At 52.2% G+C, this 26,967-nt stretch overlaps 1 protein-coding gene across 3 annotated transcripts in view; it reads left to right on the top strand.

Annotated features, from left to right (window-relative positions):
* Window positions 1-26,967, top strand: part of TMOD1 (tropomodulin 1) — a 71,702-nt gene that overhangs the window by 86 nt on the left and 44,649 nt on the right. For 2 of the 3 annotated variants that reach the window (XM_045579976.1, XM_036433260.2), the window contains exon 2: window positions 17,088-17,255. In XM_045579976.1, the coding sequence (XP_045435932.1) occupies window positions 17,136-17,255 (120 nt within the window). In that variant the 5' untranslated portion in view covers window positions 17,088-17,135. Of the gene's footprint in view, window positions 1-12,588; window positions 12,593-17,087; window positions 17,256-26,967 lie in introns of those variants that run through there. The other variant, XM_045579975.1, reaches the window with a different exon arrangement.

The following is a 26,967-nucleotide window of genomic DNA, read 5'->3' as shown; positions in this document are numbered from 1 at the left end:
GCCCCCCACCAGCCCGGGGGTCCCCCTGCGCCCGGGGCTCCCTGCCCCCGCACGGGACCCCACCATATCTGGGCAAAATATTCAGCTGTCGCCGCCGCGGGCGAGAGGGACTGAGCGCGGCTTCCTCTATAAATAGCCGCCGCCTCCGGCTGCCTTCGGGCCGGGGAGCCGGGGGCCGGGGGTCCCGAGCCCGGCGCCCCGTCCGCCCCGCCGGCGCCCCCCGCCTGCCCGGGCGCCGCATCTGCACCGGAGCGGAGGGCCCCCTGCCCGGCTCCAGGTGCCCGCCCGCGCCCACGTGCTCCGGCGGTTTGGGGGTGCAGAGGGGGCTTGGGGTGCAGAAGGGGCTTGGCGGGGGGGTCGTGGGATCCGGGCTCGGGCCGCGCCTGGCAGCGGCAGGAAAAGTTTCCCAAACTGCGGGGGACGGAGCGGGTGGAAGCGCCGCGGTGCCCGCGCCTGGGCGGCCCGGGGAGGACGCGGAGGCAGGAGCCGCCTTGGCAGCCCTGTCCGTTCCCGGGGACTCGGTTTCCCCATCGGCAGGGGCGGGATTCGGTTCCCGGGGGGGGGGGGGGGGGCTGGGCCGTGGGAGCAGCAGGACAAGCTCTCCCAACCTGTCCCTCCTCCAACCTGTGCCCCCGCTCCTGCCCGGGACGCCGCGGGCTCAGAGGTCGGAGCTCCGGCGGGCCCTCCAGCTCGGGTCCGATTCCGGGAGCTCCTAGGGCCCCCGGAGAGCTGGCCTGGGCCGGGCCCCCGCCGGAGAAGGGCGCCCCGCGGTGAGGACCCTCATGCCGGGTAACAGCCACCAGCTTCGCAAAAATGCCTGTGACTCCAGCAGCTTTAGCCCCAGAGAGCTGGGCAGGGCCGGTCCCGGCCGCCCCCTGGCCTCAGATCCCCAATTATGATGGGTCTCCAATCCGGGCAGGCACATCCCCACCCCCAACCCCACCCCTTCGCTGTTAGGACGGGCTCCTGGCCTCCCCCATTGCCCTCCCAGCCTTTTGGAGATGACCTGGCCCAAGCACTTCTGCACCCTCATCACAGAACTAGACCTCAGCCAAAGGCCTGGGCGCTCAGCGGGAGCACCCCAAAACTCCCAACCAGGAATCCTACCAGGGTGACAGCCATTTGTTCGTGGAGGGCCGCAGAGCCCCCTGTCAAGGTCACCCCCTGAAGGACCCGCCAGGCCTGCGGCCCCCTCCAGCCTTTCTCCTTTCCTCCCTGACCCTCTCTCTGCTGCTGAGACAGGTGTTGGGGGTCAGTGAGCCTCCCGCCAGGGCCCCCCTTCTTGGATCTGCTGCTGTTCTAGGACCTTTTTCTGCTTGGACAATGACACCCTTGTCCCGAAGTTTCTTTCTTTCTTTTTTTTTTCTTCCTACTTTACTTCGTTACATCTTTACTCTAGTGTCATCTCAGAGCCTCGTGGGTAGGATGAAGGGGAAATGGAGGCAGAGAGCCAGGTTCTCATCAGGTCCAGCCACAGGGCAAACAGGCAGAGAGTTGAAAGCAAGGCCGGTGGGGGGCTGCGGCTTCTGTGTCTTAATTCCCTCTAATGAGCCAGCCTTTCAATCCCGTGCCTGACTGCCTTGACCCTCGGGTTTCTCTCAGACCAAGTGGAAAGCCAGCAGCCTCTAAAAATAGCCTCCGCCCACCTTATCAGGGTCTCTCACCTTCTTCCTCCTCCAGGGGAGGGCTGCTTGCTGCTGCTCAGCAAAACACCCACAAAAACAGACAAACAAAAACAGGGAGTAGGTGGTGGCCGCTGTCAGTAAGGAGAAGTGGACCTGGCTCCAGCCCCAGCTCTGCCACTCACTCACACTGACGCTGCGCCATGAGGAGGCGGGCAAGGTGGTCTCTGGTGGGCGGGGAATCAAAAGCGCTTAGAGTTTCCTAAAGAGTGAAGTGCCCAGAATGAAATCTGGGGGAACCCCCTCTGTGAAGGGGGGGAGAGGGGAAGTGGCTTCCCGAGAGCCCAGTTAGCAGAGGGGTTGGCAGCACCAGTTGCTGCACCAGGAAGAGGAGATGAGGACTGAGAAGGGGCCACCAGGACTGGCAGGCAGTCGTGGGTGACTTTGGCCAAAAGGCGTTGCAGAGGCTTAAAAAGTGGGATCTGCCCTGACCGGTTTGGCTCAGTGGACAGAGTTGGTCTGCGGACTGAAGTGTCCCAGGTTCATGTACGTTGGTTGCAGGCACATCCCTGGTGGGGGTTGTGCAGGAGGCAGCTGGTTGATGTTTCTTTCTCATCGATGTTTCTAGCTCTCTATAAAAAAATCAATAAGATATATATATTTTTTAAAAAGTGGGATCTGCTACTGCCTTACAGGAGCTAGTGAGCCTGCCTGTCCATCGGATGCTCAGTTTTCTCCTCTGTACAATGGGATAACAGTAGCACCCATTTCATAGGGGCTGCTGTGGGGATTAAGGGTGATGGTGCAGGGAAAGCCCTCAGCCCAGTGCTTGGCACTTGCAGGAATATTGTTAGTGCCCGCAAGGGGAAGAGGCAGGAGCTAATGGGAGCTGAAGAGGGGGAGACAGCCTACTACTCTTTCTAAAAGCTCGGATGAGAAAGGAAGGGAGAGGAAGGTATTCGGAGAGGGAGACAGGACACAGAGGACAGATAGGTGTTCCTGGGATGAGGTGTGTGAGAAGACAGAGAAGGACCCGGAGCACATGGGCGGACTGAGGACCTTCCAGAATCAAGCTGAGCAAAAGAAGGGTAAAGTGAGGCCCTTTGTTTCTGGCTCAGATTCCCCCTGGAAGACTTCAGTGTCTGCAGAGGAGCGTGCTGATGGGCCAGGGAGGGTAGTCTGACTGCCCAGGGGCCTCGTGACACTGGCTTGCTTCTTTCTGAAATGACATCATCTATTGATGACTCCTGCCTAGCCCCGTCATAATGGCCTGTTCCAGTTAATGTTTTGCTTTTTCGGTCTTACTAATGGACCAGCCAAGCTGCCAACATTTCCAAAGAGGCCAGTTCGCTTTTTTTTTTTTGCTTAAAGCCAGAACACCGAATAGATCAATTATTTGGCTGCTAGGAGACATGGCCGGTTTAAAGCCACAGACCTGCGTCTACAGCAAAACACGAGTCAGATGGCATGATCCGGGGGCCATTTCCTCCCCTTGTTTTGTTTGTAAAATCCACCTTTGGTTAATCATGACAGAACCTGGATCTCTTGGCTCTTAATGACATAAGGAAAGAAAGAGCTCACCGGAGTCAACCTCGGACAAGGTTTTCTTTGATGTTAGGAGGTGCTAGGCCCATGTCTGATCTAAAACACTAAACAGACTCAGCATGTCTTTATTTCCTCTTTTCTTACATCCTCTTGATTTTTTTTTTCTCGGAGAAGAACAGACCTGTGAAAGGGCTGGGCGTTACTGTGCATGAGGAGAAAAGTGGGAGGGGTGGGGAGGCAAGCCTGGTCTATGTGTCCTGTGTCAGCTCTCCTCAAGGTCCTAGCCCGAGCCCCTCGTCACTCCGGAACTCCAAGGGTGGTGACTCTGGTGGAGGATGAGTTGTGGCCACTGGGTGTTCACTCTCCATGCCCATGGGGACCGGGGAAGCAGAAATGCCTCTTGGCCTCACTCAGCCTCCTTGGTGGGCTCATCTCCCCTGTCCGTTCTTAAATGCTGGTGCCAACCCTATTCTCTTTTCACTCCACACCCTCCTAGAATCCCACTCACTCTATGGCTCCAAGCACCCCTGTAAACTAACAACTCCCAAGTTCATGTTTCCAGGCAGGACTGCTCTCCTGTGACTCCTGCCAATAAAACATCCCAAAGGCACTTCACTTCACCCAGGCTCGGGCTCACCGTCCCCCAGTCCTCCTCCGAGTCCCCCTCTTAGTCAACAGTAACACCATTCACCCAGACACCCAACCAGAAACCACCCCATTCCTTTGGTCAAAAATCCTGCCAATTCTACCTTCCTCAATATCTCTCCTATTCATTTCTATACCCCTATCACTGCCCCAATCCATTACTTTGCCAACTCTCTGCTGAATCATTGTCAGAGACTCTGTAAAGTCTTCCCACCTCAAGTTTTTCCTTCTCTGCTGCTGTGGAAGGTCTTTGGCTGTGTTGTTCCCCTCCCTTTGGGGGCTCCCCATTTCCTACCAGATCCCTTAGCATCAAACACCAGGATCATCTCAGGCCTGGCCCCAAACCACTTCTCCAAGATCATCTCTTGGCACTGCCATAAATTCTTGTCATGGTGCAAGCATACACGCCTTCATACCAGGCTGCCGTTGTCCCTGCTGTTCCTTCTGCCCGGAATGCTGATCTCTCCTTCTGAACGTGGTGAGCGTGTAATTACGCTTTAAAGCCAAGCTCCCATCGCCTCATCTGTGCTCCCCCGGCCCCGTGAACGGACTGCAGAGAATCCGTGTGTTCTGAGTGGAATCATCCACCTACATCCTTATCTTTGACTAGACTAATAGTTTTTGAGGTTAGAGTTTATGGCTCATTTATTTCTGCTCAGAGCTCTTTATGGTTTTTTTTTTCTTTCTTTCTTTTTCTCCTTCCCTCCAATCCTTACCAGAGGATATGTTTAGAAAGAGGAAAAGAGAAAAAGAGAGAGGGAGCGAGAGAGAGAGAGAGAGAGAGAGAGAGAGAGAGAGAGAGAGGGAGATATGAGAGAGAAACATTGATCTGTTGCCTCCCATATGCATCCCAAACAGCGATTGGACCCACAACCTAGGCATGTGCCCTGACCAGGAATTAAACCCATAACCTTCTGATGTGTGGGACAATGCTCCAACCAACTGGGCCACCCAGCCAGTGTGCATTTTATACTTTAATAAAAGACTGACCACTGAATGAATGAATGAGTGAAAGAGTAAGCATAGGAAAGCCCTGTGATAACTTTGACAGTCACACAATACCACCCAGCGTCTACACCTGTTTTCCCATCCCACCCAGCCATCGAGGCCATGAGGGCAGAAACCACACCTACCTGTATTTTCCGGCGTATAAGACGACCCCTAATTTTACAGTTAAAACATAGGTTTAGGCCTATATTCGCTGTATAGACTACCCCCCACTTCAAAGAAAAGACTTACTTTGCCGTCAAGATCTGCAGGTAATTTTTGTGCAATTTTGGTCTTTTGCCCCCGATTTTCGGTTGCCTTTTTTTCGTTTCAAAAGTCATCTTATACGCCAGAAAATACGGTATTCTGGTCCCTCACCGACTCTGCAGCCCCTGTCAACCTCATCACAATAAATAGAACAAATCCATTATCTCGTTTGAAACTCAGTGATACCCTAAGGAGGAAGGACAGGTCTTATCCCTCAAATTTTGGAGCTAGGACAGTAAACTCCGATAAGAATTGTTTCAGGTCACCCAGTTGGGTGTATATTCCAGAAGAAACAAGTTGCTCTCCAGGGTTTGGTAAACTTGAGAAATGAAAGCCCTTGTGTTCTAAACCAGTGCTTCTCTGGGGGTTGGGTCACTCAGAATCTCATTAAAATGCAGATTCTGGCTCAGTAGGCCTGGGAGGGACCTGAGATTCTGAATTTCTAATAAGCTCCTCGTTTCTAATGAGCTCCAATAAGCTTATTAAGTAATAAGCTTAATAATTCCTACTAAGCTTCAACAAACATCTAGTAATGTGCTGCTCACCCTGCATACACATTCATACTGTGAGACCTAAATGAGCGCCAGTTATCTCGAAGTTTTTCCTTGGCTGTCGCATTTAGATAGAGTTCTTATTGAAGTCTATAAATGAATTTTGCTAAGCCCTGACTCAAAATCCAAGTCTCTTTCTGTCCTTTGTTTTGTTTTTCTTGGCTTGTTTTAAATGTAGCACCCGCGGCACGCAGAGCATGATGGGCACATGGGGAGGTGCACGGAACAGGTGCAGCACGTGGCCCCGCCCCCACCTGTGGTCCGACACGTGATGAAACACTAGGATGGAGCACGTGATGGGTGGGAGGGGCATGCGGTGGGGCGCGTGCCAATTCATCTTGCCTCCCTTTATTCAGTGAGTAAACCAAACCAGTAAGATAAATTTTTAGAAGTGGAATTGCTGAGTCAAAGGTGGGTGCATTTTGATAGATACGGTTTAATTTGTCCTGACAGAGGGCAGGACACCAATGTGGGTCTCTTCCATGTGAGGGCGCTGGTCTCCTCCGCCTCTTGGGAACACTGGAAGGTCTAGGACTTTTATCTTTGTCAATCTCATAGAGGAGAACTGATGTCTCATTTTTCAATTGACTTTTCTGTAGCTATGAGTAGGCTTCGTATCTGTTCATAGGCTTATTAGCTATTTGTATGCTAATGTGTATTGCCTGTTTCTTTCCTCTTCCTAAATTTTTGCTGGACTATTTCCTATCTGTATGTCTGTCTGTCTGTCTATCTATCCATCTATCTCGTTGTCTATTAAACAAAATAACCCTTTGTTCAACGTGCAGCAAATATCTTTTCCCTGATTTGCCATTTGCCTTTCAGCATTGTTTGTGCTAATTTTCACATGAGTTTTTCAGAAAATATAAAACCACTCTTCATAAAGGTATGAGGCAAGGTGATAAAGTTTGTGCTTGTAAAATGGACAACAAGAACAGGAGGGGGGGGGGGAAGAAGAAGAGAAGTGAGCTCTACAAGCCAGTTTTCATCTGCCAGTGGTTTTGACTTGTGACTTGTCAAAATGAATGATCGTTCATTTATTCACCTAACCTGAGCGGCGCAGAGCTCTGTGCTGGGCCTCGGGAGACGGAGATACTTGCCCTCAAGTAGCTTTCCATCTCGGGGTGGGGGCTTCGCTGAGAGGAATCTCTGATGGCAGAACTCTGACGACCTCTCCCATTGGTATTAAGACATTCACCCCCTTGAAGCCTGTGTGAGGAAGAAGAGACGGGGGTTGGTGGGAGGGCACAGTGGCCTGAACTAGGGAAGTCAAAGAGACGTGGGGAGAAGAAGCCAGAGAATGGAGAGTGGCGTGGTTGGCAGGGCAGAGGAGCAGGGGGGCAGAGAGATGACTTCAAAGCCATTTCCTGGAACCCTGTTCCTTACAGTGACTGAGGCAGTGACTCAGGCACCATGACGACCTCAAGAGATTCGGAATAAACACACACACTGGGCCTTTCTGAGTTCACCCCTTGGACATCCCTGCCGGACCGGTGGGCCTTCGGAGCTCAGGGAGCCCGGGGGGAGCTCTAGCAGCTGAAGAGGGAGATGGAGCCACTGTGCTCAGCGCCTGGGGTTGTTCAGGAGGTGCTTTCCCCTGTGACTAAGAGGATGAGATCAGCCAGGGAAAATACATGCACACAGACCCGAGAACAGTCTCTTAAAGACGGCAGGTCTCTGAGTCCCCGTTCTGTCCACTCAGTGGCCCCAAACATGTTTTCCATGACAGAAGCAGGTCTTGACGGGCCCTAAATCACATCTTGTCAGCTCCCAGTGGCCACATACCCGCTGTGCTTTCCCAGTTATGTGATGTTCAGAAACAGACAAAGCTCATCTATGGTTTTAAAAGTCGGAATAGTAGTTACCATTTCGGGAGAGGGGCTGGGAGGGGGTGTGAGAAAGCTGAAATATGTCCTGTAGCTTCCTCTGAGTGGTGTTTACGGAGGTGTATGTCCCCTTAAGACGTGCACCCTTGGCTGATAATTAATAAAACCGATTCCTTATTTTAAAAAAGGAAAAACAGAGCAGCTCTTCAGTGAAAAGTAGGAGCCCAGAGCTGAGCTCCAGCCTGAAGCCCAGCGAAGCCATCCTCATTCCTGCTGTGGCCACTGTCCTTTCGTTCATGCAGCAGAGACAGCACCCTGACTCTTGGGGCCAAGGCCTCACACTGATGCCCTACATTTTGGGGGACAGTCACTTGAGAACCCCAGGTCTCTCCATGGCTGTTCAGCCCATCTGGGGCTCGCTGGGCTGGTGCTTTGTGGGACGGAGGCAGGGGCATAAATACCAGCAAGCTGAAGCGTCATCCTTGACCTCCTTTCCCCTGCATGGCACCCTTGAGAGGCTCCTGTTGTGTCCTCACTTTACAAACACATCCGTGAGACAAGGAGTGGCACGCTGGAGGCTGCCAAGCAGGAAGGGCCAGGGCAGGGTTTTAGCCCGGCTCTGCAGGCCCTAGTGCACGTTTTCATCCTTTACCAGGCTGACCCTACAGGAGGCTCGTTGGTAAAGTGGAGCTAATGACACTCTGAGGGGAGTGGGTGAAGAGACTATGCATTCATGTCAAATGTTACCCCAGGGATCCTTAACTGCAAGCTTCCTACGGGCTGGAGACTCCCTTATCAATTTCTGTCTTTCTCACAAAAGCCCACACTGCACAAAGTAGATAGGTCCTCAATATATACTCAATGAGGTTGTGGGAACTGAGATCCAGAGAGGTATAGCAACTTGCTTGAGGTCACACAGCAAGTCCTCAACCAAAGTCAGGACTTGTCAGCAGCTCCACTCCCACCTGAGCGCCTTCTGCCATGTGTGTGGCCCAGCTTCCTATAGACCCAGGGACAGGGGTCCTGGGCCTTCCAGGCGTGTGTCCCGGGAAGAGGGCTGGAGGCTGTGGGTTGTGCAGAGCCCTTTTCTCATTAACCCGTGCTTGGTTACCCGCTCTGCAGGGGCTTTCTTGAATTCTTCATTTGATCTTTGGGTTTCTCTTTTTAAATGAGGCCCCATTGACAATGGCGGATGCAACCGTGCAAGGAGCCTTGGCTCACAGGGGGACCCCCCCATCCTGCTGCCTCTTTGCTTCCTGGCACTCGGGCTGCCTCACCTCCCGTCACCCCCAGGTCCCACTAGCCTCCCCCCTCCCCCGCCCCCAGCGTCCATTGGGGCTCTCTGCACACCCCGCCCATTGCATTCAGCTGGCAACTCCGGGGGGCAAGCTCTTATCTACCCTGATCCGGGCACGTAGGATCGCCCCCCTCCACGGGTTGGGCAGCGGCCCATGGAAGTGGAGATGCTGGCTCAGCTGGCAGCCACTGGACATGGTGTGAGTTGCTCTGAGATGGAGCACGCGGGCCCCTGTGTGTGTGGATAGACGATAGAGGAAACGTTTTAAAGATGCCATGAGAGATCAAGAGAGAGAGACCAGGAGAGAAAGGAAATACCTGATGTCTCAGTACCTTTAATAGCACTCCCCCCACCCCCATTTTTGAACAAAAGACCCCACGGTCTTATTCTGCACTACACCTGCCAGTGCCCGGGCGGCCGTGCTTGGGAGAAGCAGCAGGCGGGGGTGGCTCAGGCTCACGCAGGGCCGGCTCCCCGGGGAAGCGGGAGGCAGGGGATGGGGACCAGGGGCTGGGAGAGCTGGCCCTCCGTCCGGCTGTCTCCCTCTCCCTGTCGGTCCGGATGGCATCATGATGACAACGCACCCAGCTTACAGGGCACGGGAATCTGCAGGCCTGAGAGCGGTGGTTGTTGGTTTATAAGCTGCGAGGCCTCTGCCCATTGGAGTGGCTGTTGGTATAATGAGAGCGTCGCATTTTAAGTGTTCTAAAATGTAAACATTAAAAACCAGTTTGGCTCAGTGGATAGAGCGTTGGTCTGCGGACTGAGAGGTCCCGGGTTTGATTCCGGTCAGGGGCATGTGCATTGGTTGCAGGCGCATCCCTGGTGGGGGGGGTGCAGGAGGCAGCTGGTCGATGTATCTCTCTCATCGATGTTTCTGGCTCTCTATCCCTCTCCCTTCCTCTCCGTGAAAAATCAGTAAAATATATTTTAGAAAAATAAAAGGTAAACATTGAGGAAGCCCCTCCAAAAGCTTCCATTGCCCGCCATCTACCCCTTTCACACCTGCCCTCCCCCGCTGGCCGCAGGCGAGGCCGATTTACTGTCTTCCCTGTGGGCCTCTGGCCTGGGACAGAAGATGTGTGTCCACCTGCTCCCGGGGGACTGTCCCCAGGTCTGTGACTGATCTGCAGCCGTGGTGCCTTGCCTCGGAGCCAGGCCAGGGCTGCGCACAGAAATGGGAAGCAGGTCAGAGGTGATGGCTGCCCTTGCCCACCCGGCCTGGGGGCAGAGAGGGGTGGCAGCCACAGTCTCCTCCTAGGCAGGACGGGGCAGCGCTGCTCTCAGAGGGTCGCAGGGGAGAGTGGGGAGAGGCCAGTGCACCGAGGAGGAGGCTGAGGTGCTGTGCGGAGAGGCTGTGCTCTGAGGACGTGGTGGGACTTCGGACTGCGTGGAGGGGGGGCCCCAGGCTGGAGCGTGTGTCTGTCCTAACGGGGGGCGGTTGAGGTTGGCTTCCAGCTTGGGAGCAGTATCAGAATTGCTCTTCACAAAGATCACCTGGACAGGAAGGCAGGAGGATGGAGGCAGGGAGACGGTGTGGGAAGCGGTTGTGGTGACATAGACTTACACAGGCAAGCCCCGTGACCCGGGGAAGAGGGACAGACACAGAGGCCTGAGGTGGGATTCTGGTCCAGAAGGACCAATAAGGCCTGAGTCCGCACAGGAGAGGCACGTAGTCAGAAGGTAGAATGGTAATTGCAAGGGATTGGGATGGGGGTGGAGGGAGCTGGTGCTTCATGGGGACAGAGTTTCGGTTGGGGAGATGACCGGTGGTGATGCTGCACAACAATGTGAATGCCACAGAAATTTACCCTTAGAATGACTAAAACTTTATGTTACATATGTTTCACCACGATTTAAAAAGAACTACAGCATTCAGAAAGGATAAAGACAGAGACAGAGAAAAGGAGAGAGAGGATTGACAGGCGTGCGGACCCACCGGAGCCCAGGAGTGGGGAGGGGAGCGTGCGGCTGACCCGGTGTCTGGCCTGGGTGGCCGGTGGACAGCAGAGGTGCCGTCACCCAGGTGAGGAGGTGGCAGTGGAGGAGAGGTGGGCCGTGCCCAGGGTCAGGCACTGAGGCCGGAGGGACGATGCCAGGAGACGTGCCCAGCAGGGAGCCTGAGCTGGAGAGAGACGTCTGAGTCATCAGCTTATCTCTGGTAACAGACCTCACAGGGGAGATAAGAGCCCGGGGAGTGTGAGAGTGAGAAGAGGGCAGAGCCCCGGGGAGCAGCTGGGCAGGAGGAGCCATCATCCAGGAGACTGGGAAGGAGGGAAGCAGAGGGGGACAGTCTGAGCGCTCCTCTTGTTTGGCTGTGAGGAGCAGGGCCTCATTCCAGGTACCTGGGTGCATTGAGGATGGGCCTCCTAAGGACTGTGGGAGGACAGGGGCCTCGGAACCCAACATGAGCCATAGCCAGGGGAAGCAGGGACTGGGCACTTCTGGGGACACCGTGTTCTCCGTCTCTCTCAGCCCGTGAATTCATACACACACACACACCCATGAAGACTCTCCCTCCCCACATGTCTCTTACCTCGTGGCCTCAGCTCTCACACGTTCACCCCTCTTCACTCCCAGATTCCCCTACCACCTGCCTTATTCTCTGCGTATGTCCCAGTTCAGTGCTGTGATGGGTTGAATCGTCTCCCTCCAAAAGTTCTACCTGTAAATGCGACCTTATCTGGGAATAGGGTCTTTGTAGACGACCAGGTTCAGACAAGGCCGTGAGGAGAGGCCTCGGTGTGATGGGACTGGCGTCTTTCTATAAAGGGGACATTGGGCCACAGACGCGCACAGACCTGGGAGGTGGCCAGCGGGGCAGGGACACAGGCACGGAGCTCATTTGCCCTTTGAGCTCTCGGAAGGAACCAGCCCTGCCAGCACCTAGGTTTTGGACTTCTCCCCTCCAGAACCGGGAGACCTGAAGTGCTGCTGCCTAGGCCATCTGGTTTGTGGTCTCTGTCAGGGCTGCCCCGGGAAATGGATACAAACGCCAAAGAGTAAGGAGCTCACAGTCATCCAGCTCATCCGTTCTCTGGTCCCAGGCCAGCTCACAGGCCATGGCCGTGAATCAGGCACCTGTTCTGTCCTATCTGCTGGGGGTGGGGGTGGTGATGTAAAGCAGGGCTGCCCCTCAGAGGTGCCCCTGGAGTAGGGCTTGGGAGAGACAGCTCCTTCCAAAGGCATGGGGCCGAAACCGGTTTGGCTCAGTGGATAGAGCGTCAGCCTGCAGGCTCAAGGGTCCCAGGTTCGATTCCAGTCAAGGGCATGTGCATTGGTTGTGGGTACATTCCCCAGTGAGGAGTGAGCGGGAGGCAGCTGATCGATGTTCCTCTCTCATCGATGTTTCTAGGTCTCTACCTCTCTCCCATCCTCTCTGTAATATATATATATATTTTTTTTTATTTTTTTTTTAAATAATAATAAAAAGGCATGGGGATGCTCAGGCACGGTGTGTTCCGGAAGCCCCTGGAAGAGAGAGGCACAGACTTCAGTGGTGAGGGTGCAGGGCATTGCCCTTTAGCCAAAGGTCTTCCAGCTCTGGCCGGTGTGGTTTGGTTGGTTGGAGCTTCCACTGAAAGGTTGCAGGTTTGATTCCTGGTCAGGACACATACCCAGGTTGTGGGTTCGATCCCCTGTTGGTAATTGATCAATATTTCTCTTTCACATCTCTCTCCCTCCTTTCTTCCTTCCCTCCTTCCCTCCCTCTCAATAAAAAGCAATAAAAACATACCCTTGCGTGAGGATTAAAACAACAACAACAAAGTGTCTTCCAAAACAGAAGAGACAGAGGCAGGAGATGGGATATGAAATCAACTCTGTTAATCACCCCTCTTCGCCCACTGTTCCGATGTTCCCCGTGGCTGGAATGAGAAGATGGTTTAAGTGGAAAATATCCACTTGGACTTGTGACTCAGCTCCTCCTGACCTCGGGGAAGTGTAGGCCATAAATCAGGATGCTGCTCCGGTGCCTCCTCCGCGCGTTCCCAGGGCAGAGGCTGGAGAGGCAGCAGCAGTGACAGGACCCACTTCGGGGAGAGATTTAGAGGCTTATTTGGTTCTCCAGGAGCGTCCCTGTCTCCGACCTCCCTTTCTGAAGCCGCTGACGGATGGCCTCAGCCCTTGACCCGTCCGTTTTTACTGCCCATCCCGCCCGGTTTTATGTCCTGGCACAGCTTGTGAAGTGTGTTTTTCATGTTTAGCAGCAGCAGCGTAAGGCTGCTGAGAAGCAGGGTGGCCGACGCGCTGTCCGTGTGATATACACGCCGGCTCTGGAAGCTGTGAGTTTTAAATGGGTGTTTGCTAACGTTTATTGAGCTGCCCCTTCCTTCTCTCGCTGCCTCTCCCGCGGGCCTGGTGTGGGAAGCACAGCAGGCGCGGTTCTGCCTCAGCAGGGCCATGCTGGGGGTCCTGGCAGCTCCACGCCCTCTTCCCCCCTCCTCCTCCCACCCCCTCCCCCTCTCGGGCTCCCAGCCCCCCAAGACCTGGTCACACCTCTCCACTGTAAAGGTGGGAAAAGAGAGGAGCCAAGAGGAGAAGGGACCTGCCCAAAGCTCCAAGGACACTTGTGAGACCAAAACCCACAGGTGCTTGTTCCCTACCAGGACGTTCGCCAGGCTCAGGGCTGTGAGACACAGCTCTGCCTGAGGGCATCTGCTCTGAGGATGTGCTGGGGAGCAGCCTCACCATAAGGGCTCCCAGGGTGAGCCTGCATTGCCCATGCACCAGCCCAGCTTTTGCTTCCCTTTTAAAATATATATATATTTTATTGATTGATTTTTTTACAGAGAGGAAGAGAGAGGGATAGAGAGTTAGAAACATCGATGAGAGAGAAACATCGGATCAGCTGCCTCCTGCACACCCCCTACTGGGAATGTGCCAGCAACCAAGGTACATGCCCTTGACTGGAATCGAACCTGGGGCCTTTCAGTCTGCAGGCTGATGCTCTATCCATTGAAACAAAACTGATTTCGGCAATGCCTCCCTTGCTTGTTGCCAGTTACTCCTCACAACACCCCGAGGGCGGGGGAGCAGGGGAGCGGGAAGAGTGCTCTGACCCTCCGCTGTATAGAGAAAGACACCAGTCCAGTGAGCCGCACCTTGCTGCCATACATGCAGAATTTCCCAGGCCACTGATGCTCACTTGACAGGTGGAGACCCAGAGGAGAGGAATCCCGTGAGGGTGCCCTGGGGAGTTACCACAACTCTCACGTCAACCACAGTCTTGGGAATCACAGGCCTGTGTGTGTCCATGACCACTCTCTTCTTAGGAGACAGGGGCCTTTTATTAACAGCTGTAACATGCCATCTCTTCCAAGCCGTATCATAAGTGGGCTCCAGTAGCTGGGGATTTCACCCCCTTCTCATCCCTTCCCTTCCCCACCTCCAGCTCCCTGTCATCCACCGCAGGGGGAGTCGCGCTTTAGAGAGAGAAAAACCGTGCCTGGGAGCCAAGTGGATGAGTGTGGCTTGAAGCTCAGAGCTTCAAAGTTTACCTTCGAAGTGCCCCGTGCCTCTCAGTGAATCTAACACCAGGCCTCATCACTCTGTAATATTCACAGGACACTTGACAATAGAAAGAGCCTTTTAAAATCCTTCGAAATAGGACTTTTAATTCAGCAGCACCGTGGAGTGTGTAAGGGGATTGTCATCTTGCTTGTGTGCGCTAAAAGCCAGGCTTGATCCTCAGGAAATTTAGTGACGGCGCCCCTCAGATTGGCCTCCCGGAGGCCCCACCTCCTCTCTCCCTGCTCCCTCCCTGTTCCTTTCTTCCAAGCCGGCTTTGATATAGATTCCCCTCTCCCCTGTCCCTTCTTCCTGGCTCATCTCTCTTCAGTGTCCGTCCATTACTGTTTTAAGGTTTGTCATGCAAATCAGCTGACAAAGATAACAAATAAGCCGAAACCGGTTTGGCTCAGTGGATAGAGCGTCAGCCTGTGGACTGAGGAGTCCCATGTTCAATTCGGTCAGGGGCATGTACCTGGGTTGTGGGCATATCCCCAGTGCGGGGGGAGGTGCAGGAGGCAGCTGGTCAATGTTTCTCTCTCATCGATGTTTCTAACTCTCTATCCTTCTCCCTTCCTCTCTGTAAAAAATCAATAAAATATAAATTTTAAAAAAGAAGAAGAAAAGATAACAAACAAGCCAGCTCCTGAGCCAAACCTGCCCAGCTGTCCTGCCCCTAAGTCCCTCCCTGTGTGAGTCTGAGTGGCTCCTCTCTCGGGCCCCAGGGGTGAGTCGAAGGCTGTTTTCCCAACTTCCTTTCACGAGAGCTCAATTCCAGGAGCAGTTTTTCAGAGACACGTTTTTCTGGTCAAAAGGACGGGAAATTCTGCTTGCAACCCGCCCCCCTTGGAGACATTCAGTGTGTGGAACATGCCAGGAGTTTTTGGAAGTCCTGCTGCCCAGAGCCCTGTGGAAGTTCATGTAACCCAAACCTGTTTGAGCACCAGAAACGTGTTTTACAGCCCACGTAAGAGACACTTGTTCAGAGGTAGCTCTATGGGTTGGTTCTGGAAGATTCTAAGCCCTTGACTAGGGTGCTTCCTGGCCCAGGGATGGAGACCTCTCCAGGCTCCACGTAGGAAAAGCCAAATTAGGTTATTCTCTGAGAGCCTTCAGGAAGGATTTTTTTCGTCTATACCAGAACATTGTCAGCTGCTTCTGCTTTCTTTGGAAGTAAATAGAAATGAATGGGGCGGGGGGGGGCGTAATTTATGGCCTGAACATTTGCATTTTGGGGTCTGGTCAGAGAAAGATGTCAGGCCAAGCGAGCCATTCTTAGAGAAGAGGATGCGCTGGGGTTTTCTGTGTTTGGGAAGCTCCATCTTTCTTATCAAGCCAGCTGTCACACACTTGGATTTCTCCTACAAATATGCCCCCACATGCACAAACCCACATTAATAACGCGTATCTCTGCCTTCTGAAACGGAGACATTTCTGTTAGCTTAGTGGACTTCAGTTTTAGTTTATTTTTAACGGCTCTAGTTGTTTTTTAATTAACAGTTAATACCACCTTTTTGATTGATTTGTTGGTTGTCTTTCCCTGGTTTTTGTTTCTCTCTGGAAAATTCCATCAGTCATGACACAGATGAGCCACGGGTTTTGTGCGTTTGCATGGGGTGGAGGCATCTAAAAACAGACTGCGGTGAAGAAGGTGACACTGACTGTATACGCTTGCTAGGGCTGCCATAACAAAGTGCCACACACTGAGTGGCTTAAACAACAGACATTTATTGTCTCAAAGTTCTAGAGGCTAGAAGTTCAAGATCAAGGTATCGGCAAGGTTGGTTCCTTCCAAAGGTTGTGAGGATCTGTCCCAGCCTCGCCCCTGCTTCTGGGGTTTGCTGGCCATCGTTGGTGTCCTTGGCTTGTGAAAGCATCACCCTGATCTCTGCCTTCAGCATCTTCACATGGTGTCTCCCTGAAGGCCCGGCTGCCCACATTTCCTCTTTCTGGGTTAGAGGCCCACCCTTCCTCACCATGACCTCATCTAAACTTAACTAATTCTATCTGCAAGGAGCCTGGACCATCTGAGCCGGCTCCCTCGGGAGTAACATGAAGGGTCTGGAGGAGGCACTCTCCCCAGGCCAGGACTCCGGTGTTTCAGTGAACAAGGTGTTGGAATACAGTGGCTGGAGCCATGCACTGGGAAAGCCAGCAGACCCAGCTTCTAATGCTAGTTCTGCTGCTTCCCAGGGTCGTGATTTCTGGGAGTCTCTCAGCCTCTCTAAGCTCAATATCCTCGCCTGCAACATGGAGATAACAGCCAATACCTACCTCAGAGATGAAATTAGGAAATCCTTATGAATTGCCTAATGCATGAATTGGCACATGGTAGTAAGAGTTGACATTACTGGGGGCCGTTGCTTGTGAGGGTTGTGGGTGAGATATTGTAGGTGAAGGGCCTGCGGGAAGCAGGTGCTCAGTTAACCACTGCTCCTCGCCCTCCGCGAACAACAGCTCTGGCAGAGTTCCCAGCGTTCGTGTTTCCCGTCGGGGTGTGGGGTGAAGGGTGGAGGATTGTACAGAAAAGTAAACTACTTGAAGAATAAAAATAGTTTTCAGGCACTCCTAAGCCATTTATAATAACCAGCTACTCATAATTAGTGATATTGCCAGAGCAATGAATTAGAATTCATTACATTACCTGCCCTCAGGTAATAACATTTTCACCTGGCGTGGTTTTATTATGGAATCAGTCCAAGTTAGTGCAGTATTCCCCTATAGTATTATCATCCTGACGATTCATAAGACGTGCCCAGGCCACCATGTGAATGACAAGCACTTATTTTCCCTGAAGGCAGACCCCAGAAGGGTCTTTCTAAGATCCCTCTCTTTCTGGTAGGTCTTGTTTCAGCACGGAAACCCAGAAGACAAAGACGAGGTCTTCACAATGTCGTACCGACGAGAGCTAGAGAAATACCGCGACCTGGACGAGGATGAGATCCTCGGAGCCCTCACGGAGGATGAGCTCAGGACCCTGGAGAACGAGCTGGATGAGCTGGACCCGGATGTGAGTAGGCTCGAGGGGACCACGTTGTCACAGGCACAGGGACAGCCCCCGTGACCACCCGCGGGAGGGACCGGTGCTGTCGCTTCCATTTTCCGTCATGGCCATTGCATTGGAATAACATTGCCTTTGCAGGTGTGTGTGTGTGTGTGTTGTATTCATCAAGGTTCTCTAACAGAACCAGTAGGATGTAAATACATAGAGAACGAGATTTATGATGAGAAATTGGCTCACACAGTTATGGAGCCTGACAAGTCCCAAGGTCTGCAGTCGGCAAGCTGGACACCTGGGAAAGTGGACGGTATAGTTTTATTCCAAACGCTGGCAGGCTTCAGAGCCAGGAAGAGACCCAGTGTTTCAGTTCTGCTCTTCTTGATATTGTAACTTAAGTCCTATGATGTAAATGACCAATATTTAGATGCTACAGAATAAAATAAAGATTAGAGACTAAGGGGAAAGAAAACAAAGATATTCGCTTAACACACTCACTCCTGCAAACATTCATAACAAAATAAGGAAATACACCTGGTCTTAGCTGGTATTTATAACTTCTACCTTCTTCCACTACCCATTCTGTATTCCCTTTCCCTTTGGCAAGCACCTAGCTGGTCACAGTTCCTTGCCTGGTTAGGTGACGCACGCCTTTATCCCTGAAGGTCTGAGCCATTAGCGGCCCTGCCTGGATTGATTGTTGTAGTTTTCCATTGACTATAATCCTGGGGCATGGTAATTAATCCTAAGAAAGCCCTAATAACCAACCTCCTACTGCAGACATAGGCTTCCTTACCCCCACTGTGGAGCAGCAGTCCAGTTTCCCCTTGGTAATTAGGATCCATCACTCCAGCCAATGCAGAAATTCCTCTTCGGCCTATTGCTCAGAGGTAGGAGGAGCCCAAAGTGGCCAGGCATCAGTCTTAACTTCCGGTCCAGTGGAATCATTGTTGTGTCTCCGGGAGGAAGCATTTTTCCCTTTGGAACTAAGTCCTGAACTAAGACCTGTAGGCCAGGAGAGCATAAGGTCACAGGAACAGGAAGTGAAAATTTTGCCAGTGAGTCACTAGGGGTAGCAGTGAGCGGTGCCACTCCCATTTCTACCTTGATTGCTGGACCTGTGGATCCTGGCGATGGGAGAAGCAGCTCCGTGTGTTGGACGCTGAGACGGAGCACATGCAGACTCCTAGAGAGCCGGGGCCCAGCCCTGCAAAGATTGCCACCAGTTAGCACTGCCCTTGAGTCTGCAAAAGCCCGTTCCACTGGTGCATCCAGGCAGCTGCTACAGGATGGTGGGGGGAAATGTGTCATGCAACAAGTTAACCAAGAAATAAAAGACTAGAAGAATCTTTCACGTGTTAGATGTTTTTATCATTGCATTTCATAGCCAGCACTCTTAAGTGTGTTTGATGCTCAGAATTTGCCTCTGCTGTTGGAATCACAGCATCAAAAGGCAAGCGGCTCCCTGGGTATGTCTGTGGTTTGGCCGGGCACCGTAGAGCCGTGAGCAGGTTCAGGGAGGATTCCTAGGAGGCCCACTAGCTAGCAGGGGCCTTCACTCCACATCTCTATCTCAGCTATGCAGGTCAACATCCAGCAAGGAGAAGGTAGGTAATGAATGCTACTGAATTTAGTGAATTTTTCCATATGCTATATTTTTATATTAAAAAATGGGACATTTTACACCTTTTTAAAAAACTTGTCATTGCTTAGCTATAGTTTAATAGTGATCCATAAAAAAAAGAACACTTGTGTACCATTCCACTAACCCTCAAGTAATCCCAGCTCATGTAGAGGCAGTAGGTTAGCAGGAAAAATGAGTATCCTGGTTCCAACCCTGGCCCTGTCTCTTATTCCATGTGGCCTTGAGCCAGTTGTTGTCCTTGCCTAGGCCTAGTGTCCCCACCCATAAAACGATGGAATTGGTTGGTCCTTTTCAGGGCCAAATGTCCCTGAGCTTATAATCTGTCTTGTCTCTAGATTTGGTTACGTGGTTTCTTTCTAGAAACCTAGAATCCTTGACTAGGGCCCTGGTTCGCAGGCCCCATAGATTGACAACTTCTGCCAGCAACACACTGTCATCTTGCTATTTCCCCTCCACCCCCTTTATCCGCCCCCCCCCCCCAAACCAACCTGTGAGGAGTTGGTTCCCCTGACGAAATTGCTCAAGTTGACTAGAAGGCAGCATTGTTGGCCTGCACCATGGCTCTCTCTTAGCCTGGGTTTCAGTAAAAACTAGTGATGGCTGAAACCAGTTTGGCTCAGTGGACAGAGTGTTGGCCTGCGGACTGAAGGGTCCCGGGTTTGGTTCTGGTCAGGGGCATGTACCTTGGTTGCGGGCACATCTCCAGTAAGTGTGCAGGAGGGAGCTGATCGATGATTCTCTCTCATCAATGTTTCTAGCTCTCTGTCCCTCTCTCTTCCTCTCTGTAAAAAAATCAATAAAATATATTTTAAAAAAAACAAAAACTAGCGATGAGGGCAAGAAACCACCAAGCTTCCAGCTTCGTTGCTATAAAATTATTCCGTTCTAATTCTATCCTAGATCACTGCTGCAAGAGCAAACAGCTTTACAAAGTGAGAACAAAGGGGGATGTGGTACTTGTAGTCAACGCAGTGAATACGGCTCGGTTACCCGCCGGGCGCCAGGCCCGGTGCCAGCTGCCGACAGGGGGGCCGGGCGGGCGTTCTGACCCGCAGGCGCTCGGTCCCGCGGGCAGCAGATGTCACATAAACTCCGTTCTACATGGGAGCAGACCGGAGCTCAGGGAGAGGACTAATCCTTACTGGCGGGAGGCTTCACAGGACAGGCGGTATTGGAACCGGGCCGTGGGCTTTTCTAAGTCGAGAATAAAAACAAAGGATCCTAGGCAGAGGGAAGGCCGTGAGCACAGGGTCTTGTACAAAAGGGAGCTGGGGCAGGGAGTCTCAGCATGTGTCTGTGGAGGGTTTGTGGGCTTGCTGTCTCAGGATCAGGACAGATGGGCCAGCGGAGATGCCAGATGGCGGGGAGATGAGGGAGAGGTGGAAGGGGCTCACGTGGAGCCCTGTGGTCCTGCCCGGCCTGTGGTAGCAGAGTTCTTTTCTGACAACAAGAAAGGGGTCCTGCCCTCTCCACCACCCTCCCAGCATATTGCAGGATCTCTGCTGTCCCCAGGGGGAAGCGCAGACACACACATACCCTGGAGGGCCCTCAAGGCCTGGGGCCTCTGGCCTTCGGGGCTGGGGGAGTTGTCCTGAGCTGTCGCATGAGAAGGAGGTTAGATTAGGCTGTGACTGCAAATCGGGCAGACGATGACAGGGTCAGGGGCAAGCACAGAGTGGGAGTGGACAGGGGACAGGTGGAGGAGCCTCTCAGAACCCAGGGTAAGCCCCCAGGGACCGGCTGGTTTCCAGCTGGGAGCTCTGTTTCACCTGGAGACTGGCAGGGAGCTCCCACAGTGCCCCCGCCCCAACTCTCAGGGTCCCTGGCCCCAGCAGCAGGTCCCCAGGAGGCTCCCTGGAGCCCTTCTCCCAGGGGACCTGCAGGAAGGGGTGCTGTGTCTCCCGGAGGGATGGAGACCCTGGGGCCCCAGAGCTCCGTGCCCCGGTGTCACAGGCCCAGGCCCGGGGGCTCGGATTCCCCCGAGGGAGGAAGGAGGCTGTGTGCTTGGACTGGGGCGTAGGCTGGGCAATTTGAGACCAGTGGTTTCGAGACGAACATTTTCAAAGACCCCTTTCTCTCTAAGTCCCAGGGAAAGAAAAGAGAAACCAGAGAGAGGAGAGGAGATAGCCGAGGCCGATGGGCTTTTTGTCCCGGCCGCACAATCGGGCCCTTCACGGGAGTTGTCTCCGTTACCTGATTTGCAAGTCAGTGTGTGAGTTTTGAGAAGATCTCGTGGGCCTCCCTCCCTTCTGAGAGCACAGATTCCAGCTCACATTTCACCGCCCTTGGCCCAGGCTCCGCAATCACAGCGCGGGGAGCGGCCGGAGGTATGCAGACCGTGAGGGACATCGGAGCCGGCCGGCCCGGACGGGCACAGGGGCCAGCAGGTGTCCAGCCCGCCCACTGGCAGAGCAGGCGCTGAGCCCGGCGAGGGACAGGAATTTGCTCTCGGTCACACGTCCACACCGAGCCAGGCCAGACCCAGGCCCACCGTCTTCTCTGTTATGCTCTTGGTGGTGCAGCTACGACGTGAACTCTCAGGACAATATCCTCCTGTTTTAATTATTGTTTTATAAGGGCTTATGTGGTGCTTTCTCTGTGCAGATGCTGGTCTTAGCACTTTGACAATATGAAATCATTCAGCCATCACCATAACCCTACAATGCAGACACCACTATCATCCCCTTACAGACAAGAAGGTGAGAGAAGGCCCTGGCTGGGTAGCTCAGTATGTAAGAGCATCGTCCCGACAAAAAAAATCGACTGGCCTCGGTTATCTCCTCTACTCTCTCTGAGCAGGTTCCATCCCTGGGATGATCCCTGGTCAAGGCACATACAAAAATCAAGGAATGCAAAAATAAGTGGAACAACAAACCCTTCTCTGTCTTCCCCCAATCTATCTATCTATCTATCTATCTATCATCTATCTATATAACTGAGAGGTGCCCTAGCTGGTTTGGCTCAGTGGATGGAGCATTGGCCTGCGGACTGAAGGGTCCTGGGTTTGATTCCAGCCAAAGGCACGTGCCTGAGTTGCGGGCTTGATCCCCAGTAGGGGGCGTGCAGGAGGCAGCTGATCAATGATTCTCATCATTAATGTTTCTGTCTTTCCCTTCCTCTCAAATAAACAAAGATATATTTAAAAAAAGAAAGAAAGAAAGAAAGAAAGAAAGAAAGAAAGAAAGAAAAGAAAGAAAGAAAGAAAGAAAGAAAGAAAGAAAGAAAGAAAGAAAGAAAGAAAGAAAGAAAAAGAAAAGACAAAACTGAGAGGTGTAGTAACTTGTTCAGGTCCCAAACGCTGACAGTGGCTGCGCCCTGACCCTGCTCTGAGTTCACGTCGTAGCCGCACCCCCAGAAAACCTCATGGGAGCCTCCAGGCCTGTCGTTGGGGACGGAGCTGTATGTAGTCATCTTCCTTCCTTCCTGGGAACAACCTGAGGCGCAGACGTTCATGTTCGCGGCCGACGTTGTTTTCCGTGCAGGCAGGCGCCGGCCCTCTCGGAGTCCGTCCTCCTCTGCAGAGCGGCTGCGGCCAGCCCCGGGCCCTGGACACCCCTCCTGCCCTCAGCATCCATGCCTTTCTCTTTCTTTTCTTTTAAAAATTGAGTTGAAATGGATATACTATAACAACGTATTCATTTTAGGTCTACCACATAATGACTCAGTACTTGTACATATTACAAAATAATCACCCCACTACGTCTAACACCCATCACCACCCACAGTTACAATTCTTCTTCTAACCAGCCATGATTCTATGAGCAATGGCTGGCCGTCTTTAGTTTTTTTTTCAACTGCAGTTGATCTACAATTTAATGCTAGTTTCAGGTGTACAACATAGCAAATAGGCATTTATGTAACTTAGGACGTGGCCACCCCAATGAGGCCTGGCAGTCCTGGTACCTGAATTCAGCTCAGGCTTCAGGGGGTTACGTTTTCAATGATGCAATTGTTAAGCCCCGGTGTCATGTGGCAGAGTCGAGTACTCGGAGTTGGAAGGCAGCTGCGCTTGCAGCAGAGGACTCTAGACTCATGTTCGTTTGGGGGAAGAAAAAAAGAAAGAAAGAAAGAAAAAAGTCCCCTAAGCCTTCTGTCTCTCTGGGGCCTGGAAAAACTCGAGCTTATCATGAGATTGCTGCACTTGGACTCCCCCGGAGAGGAATGCTCCATGTGCTAAAAGTATCCGCCGCTGACCGATTCCCCAAGAGGATCTGCCCTTTCTCGTCTCTCCGGAGTTAAGTGGATGCTGCTCTGAAGCCGAGCCAACTCCTCGGCTCAGATTGCCCTTGGACCAGGCAGCGGGGAGAACAGGCAGGCGCTCCGCAGCGGCCAGTCACGCGGCGCACAGCATCAGGGAGGTAATAAACCTGAGGGAAGGGATGGTATTCCTTGGACACGCTTCAGGCCAGCGTTACACCTGCTGCCTCCAGCCGTTTGCCAGGTCAACCAAGTGCTGCCCCAAGCAGATTTGGAAAAGGGAACACTTTGAAAGGCATCAGGGTAGGGAGCCTTGGAAATATCGATTTCAATCTGAGTGTCCATCATCTGCTCAGTTAAAAGAGTGGAGTGTTTTTATGACTGAAGTAGGAGAGACATGCTCTTAAGGGCCATTTGGGTTTGCAGTTTTGTGGCCTGGTGCTGTGCTTTTCTGAAAGCTATAGGGTCCCCTGGTGGTTAACATTTTCTGGGGATGCCGTGGGCAAAGCCTCATGTGGATCATCTCCTTTAGTCCTCCGAGAGGTTTTGTGACCGGCCTCATTTTGAATGTGGGGAAACTGAGGCTTAGGGAGATGAAGTAACCCTCCCAGGATGCAGCACGGAGGAACTGGGGGTCCAGACTCGGCGGGCGTGACCCGGTACCCTGGGCTGTTCCCCACAGCCCGCTGTGCACACGTGTGCGAGGGGCCTGCGCATTACCAGCAACTTGTTTTTCTCAGTCCGATGTCCTTTGAAGTTATGTTATTGTTACTATAAATATTAATCTCAAGAAAAGAAGGAAAGCACCAACCCAAAGACTTTCATTATCAGTGTTGCTTGTTAATGAGGCTTTGGGAAAAAGAAAGACTTTAAAAAAATATATTTTATTGATATTTTTACAGAGAGGAAGGGAGAGGGATAGAGAGTTAGAAACATCGATGAGAGAGATATCGATCAGCTACCTCCTGCACACCCTCTACTGGGGATGTGCCCGCAACTGGTTTCGGCAAGAATATTTTTTTAGGTACTAGTATTTCAGTAAAAAAAAAAATAATGATAATAAAATAAAATAAAATAAAATAAAAATTTGCAGGAGGGAAGATGGTAGAAGTAATTCCAACCGTGTGAAGAAATTGGGTCCTAAGAGTTGACATTGAAGACAGCCATTGGGAATTTGTGACATGTCATAACCACAGAAACTGCCATGGGGCCGAAACCAGTTTGGCTCAATGGATAGAGCGTCGGCTTGGGGACTGAAGGGTCCCGGGTTCGATTCTGGTCAAGGACATGTACCTTAGTTGCGGGCACATCCCCAGTAGGGGGTGTGCAGGAGGCAGCTGATCGATGACTGTCTCTTATCGGTGTTTCTAACTCTCTATCTCTCTCCCTTCCTCTCTGTACAAAATCAATAAAATATATTTAAAAAAAAAAAAAAAAGAAAAAAAAGAAAGAAACTGCCATGGGAAATGATGGGGCCCCTGCAAAGCCGGAAGTAATAATAGCAATAGTAGCAGGAAGGACTATTGTTCTCTCCTGAGGTCGTCTTGCATGCCAGGTGCTGCTATCTGTGTGCTGTGGGGACCCTCACACGAAACTTCTTCAAGGATTCCAGGAGGCGGACGCTCACAGGCTGCGGTTAGCACCATTCTCAGATAAGGTAGTGGGTGCCCAGAATCACACAGCTAGTCGGCGATAGACCACCTGCCCTCCTTAGCCCCACGATGCATCAAGAACAGGGAAAAGGGCCCATGAACCATAGAAAGAAAGGATGGAGGAGAAAACCTAGAACTGTAGGATCTCAGAGCTAAAAACACTCGTAGGGCCTACCTAACCCTCCCTTCCCCAGCCGGCACATACATACATGCAGCACGTAAAGAACCCCTGATCTCAGGAGTCCCTCTTGGACACGTGTCATGTACTTGGTGTTTCATGGATCCCATCAAACCTCGTACCATCCTGTGAGGGAAGTGTTACCAGGACCATCTGAGTGATGATGAAAACTCAAAGCAAGAACAGCCTGAAGCCCAGAGACGGGACAGGACTCGTTCAAGGTCACACAGCGAGTCGGCCGCAGAGCCCAGATGAGAGCCTGCGACTTGCTGCGCCACCACAGGGCTTTCCACCGACTCTAAAACGGAGTGGCGTCCTCCCTGCTCATGCCCAGATCGTGACCTGTAAGCGGGAGGACCCCCTTGGCCACGAAAGAAACCGCCAAGTTTGGTCCATGGGGCCGTGATTCTGCCTTTGTAACACAAACCGGCAGATTCACAAGCCTGGGACAGAAGTAAACAGTTGAAATAGAAAGAAATAAATCTCTGTTCTAAAAATAGGCGCATATCCTTAGAAACACTGCAGGCTGTTCACAGAGCCAAGGATGGGCCTGGGGGGGGCGGGGGGGCGGCAGTGCGGGTGAGTGGAGCCAGGTGTCCGTGTGTCCCCACCCTGCCTCTGCCTTCTGACCCCAGGTCCACCTCCCCCTCCCCCCTCTCCGACCTCCCCAGAATGCCCTCCTTTTCCCTCCAGCCCCCTCCTCTCTGCTGCCGCTTGCTGGGGGACTTCTTGGACCTGGAACCCTTCATTCACGATGGAATCTTTTCATTTTTTAAGGCTGAACTTCCCGCCCCTCCCTTGCTAAGCCTTCCCGACACCAGCCCCGCCAAGCTCCCAGCACAGCACCTGCCACAGAGGATGCTGGGCCATTTCCTTTTTGATGGTGACATATTTAATAGGAAACATTGTAAACATATAGAAAAGTACCGAATATACCTATACTATCGATAGTATTCCCATCATCCAAATTTAACAAATATAATTTTTTTTTGGTATCTCATTTGATTCAAATCACCCTTGAAAAGAAAAATAATCCCTATAGATAAAGTTTAAACCCAGTCTCCACCACCCTTGCTGTTTCTTCCCCATCTCTCCCACTCCGGTGAACACTTTCTGTTTGAGGGGCAGCAGACCAAACACTCACAACCTCAGGGAGGTCGTAAACCTGGAGGGAGAAAGATGGACCTGTTTGGGTCAGCTTTTACTTTTCCACTCTTGAAAGCGATGTGTACCTAAGAAAGCTTTGACTTAACCTTCCAGGAAGAAAAGCAGCAGCAAAGCCAGGTAAATGGCCACTGCTTCTTGGTCTCTATGTCAGAGACAATAGGGAGTGGTGGGGACTGGGGCAAACGGGAGTTTGTGTTTGACTAAAGGACACCTAATACTCAGTGTCACCAGTTGTTGAAATCTAATTTTTCAAGAGATACTGGAAATCTGAATTTTTATGTAACAAGTTTCCTATTTTGACATTTTGGCAGCTCATTCAAACACGTAGACCAAAACAAACCACATTTGGGCATTCGATTGGACTGTAGGCTTCCCGTGACCACTGCATTCCGAGTGTTGCAGTGGAGGAGCAGGGCAAAGGGAAAAGGAAAGGAGAAAAGCCATTATGCAAGGGCCTGGTTTAAGGGAGGTGAATGGACATCGCCACTGGGCACTTCTCATATCTTTGGCAGGAACTTAATTTCATGCATGCTTCAGCTTAGCTGCAAGGGAGCCTTGGAAATACAGTTTTTAATCTGAGTGTCCGTGTGCTCAGTTAAAAGAGCGGAGTGTTTTCATTACTGAAGTAGGAGAGACATGCTATGACGGACCGTTTGGGTTTGCAGTTTTGTGGCCTGGTGTTGTGCTTTGCCAAAAGCTCTAAGGGGGAGTGAGAGGAGATAGTAGGGGTTTAGTTGAATCCAGACCAAAGGAAACATCACAAAGATCTTACTCTCTCCTTGGCTATTCCCCTAAACCCCCATTAGTGAACTCTGGTCCCATTTGGACACCCCTACCCAGATACCTTTCATAATGTGTTCCTTCTTCCAAACCTGCTGAGGGCAG

Source organism: Pipistrellus kuhlii, unplaced genomic scaffold (assembly GCF_014108245.1).
Source record: "Pipistrellus kuhlii isolate mPipKuh1 unplaced genomic scaffold, mPipKuh1.p scaffold_m20_p_12, whole genome shotgun sequence".
In the NCBI taxonomy this organism is placed as follows: domain Eukaryota; kingdom Metazoa; phylum Chordata; class Mammalia; order Chiroptera; family Vespertilionidae; genus Pipistrellus; species Pipistrellus kuhlii.
This window is presented reverse-complemented; position numbering and strand designations above follow the sequence as displayed.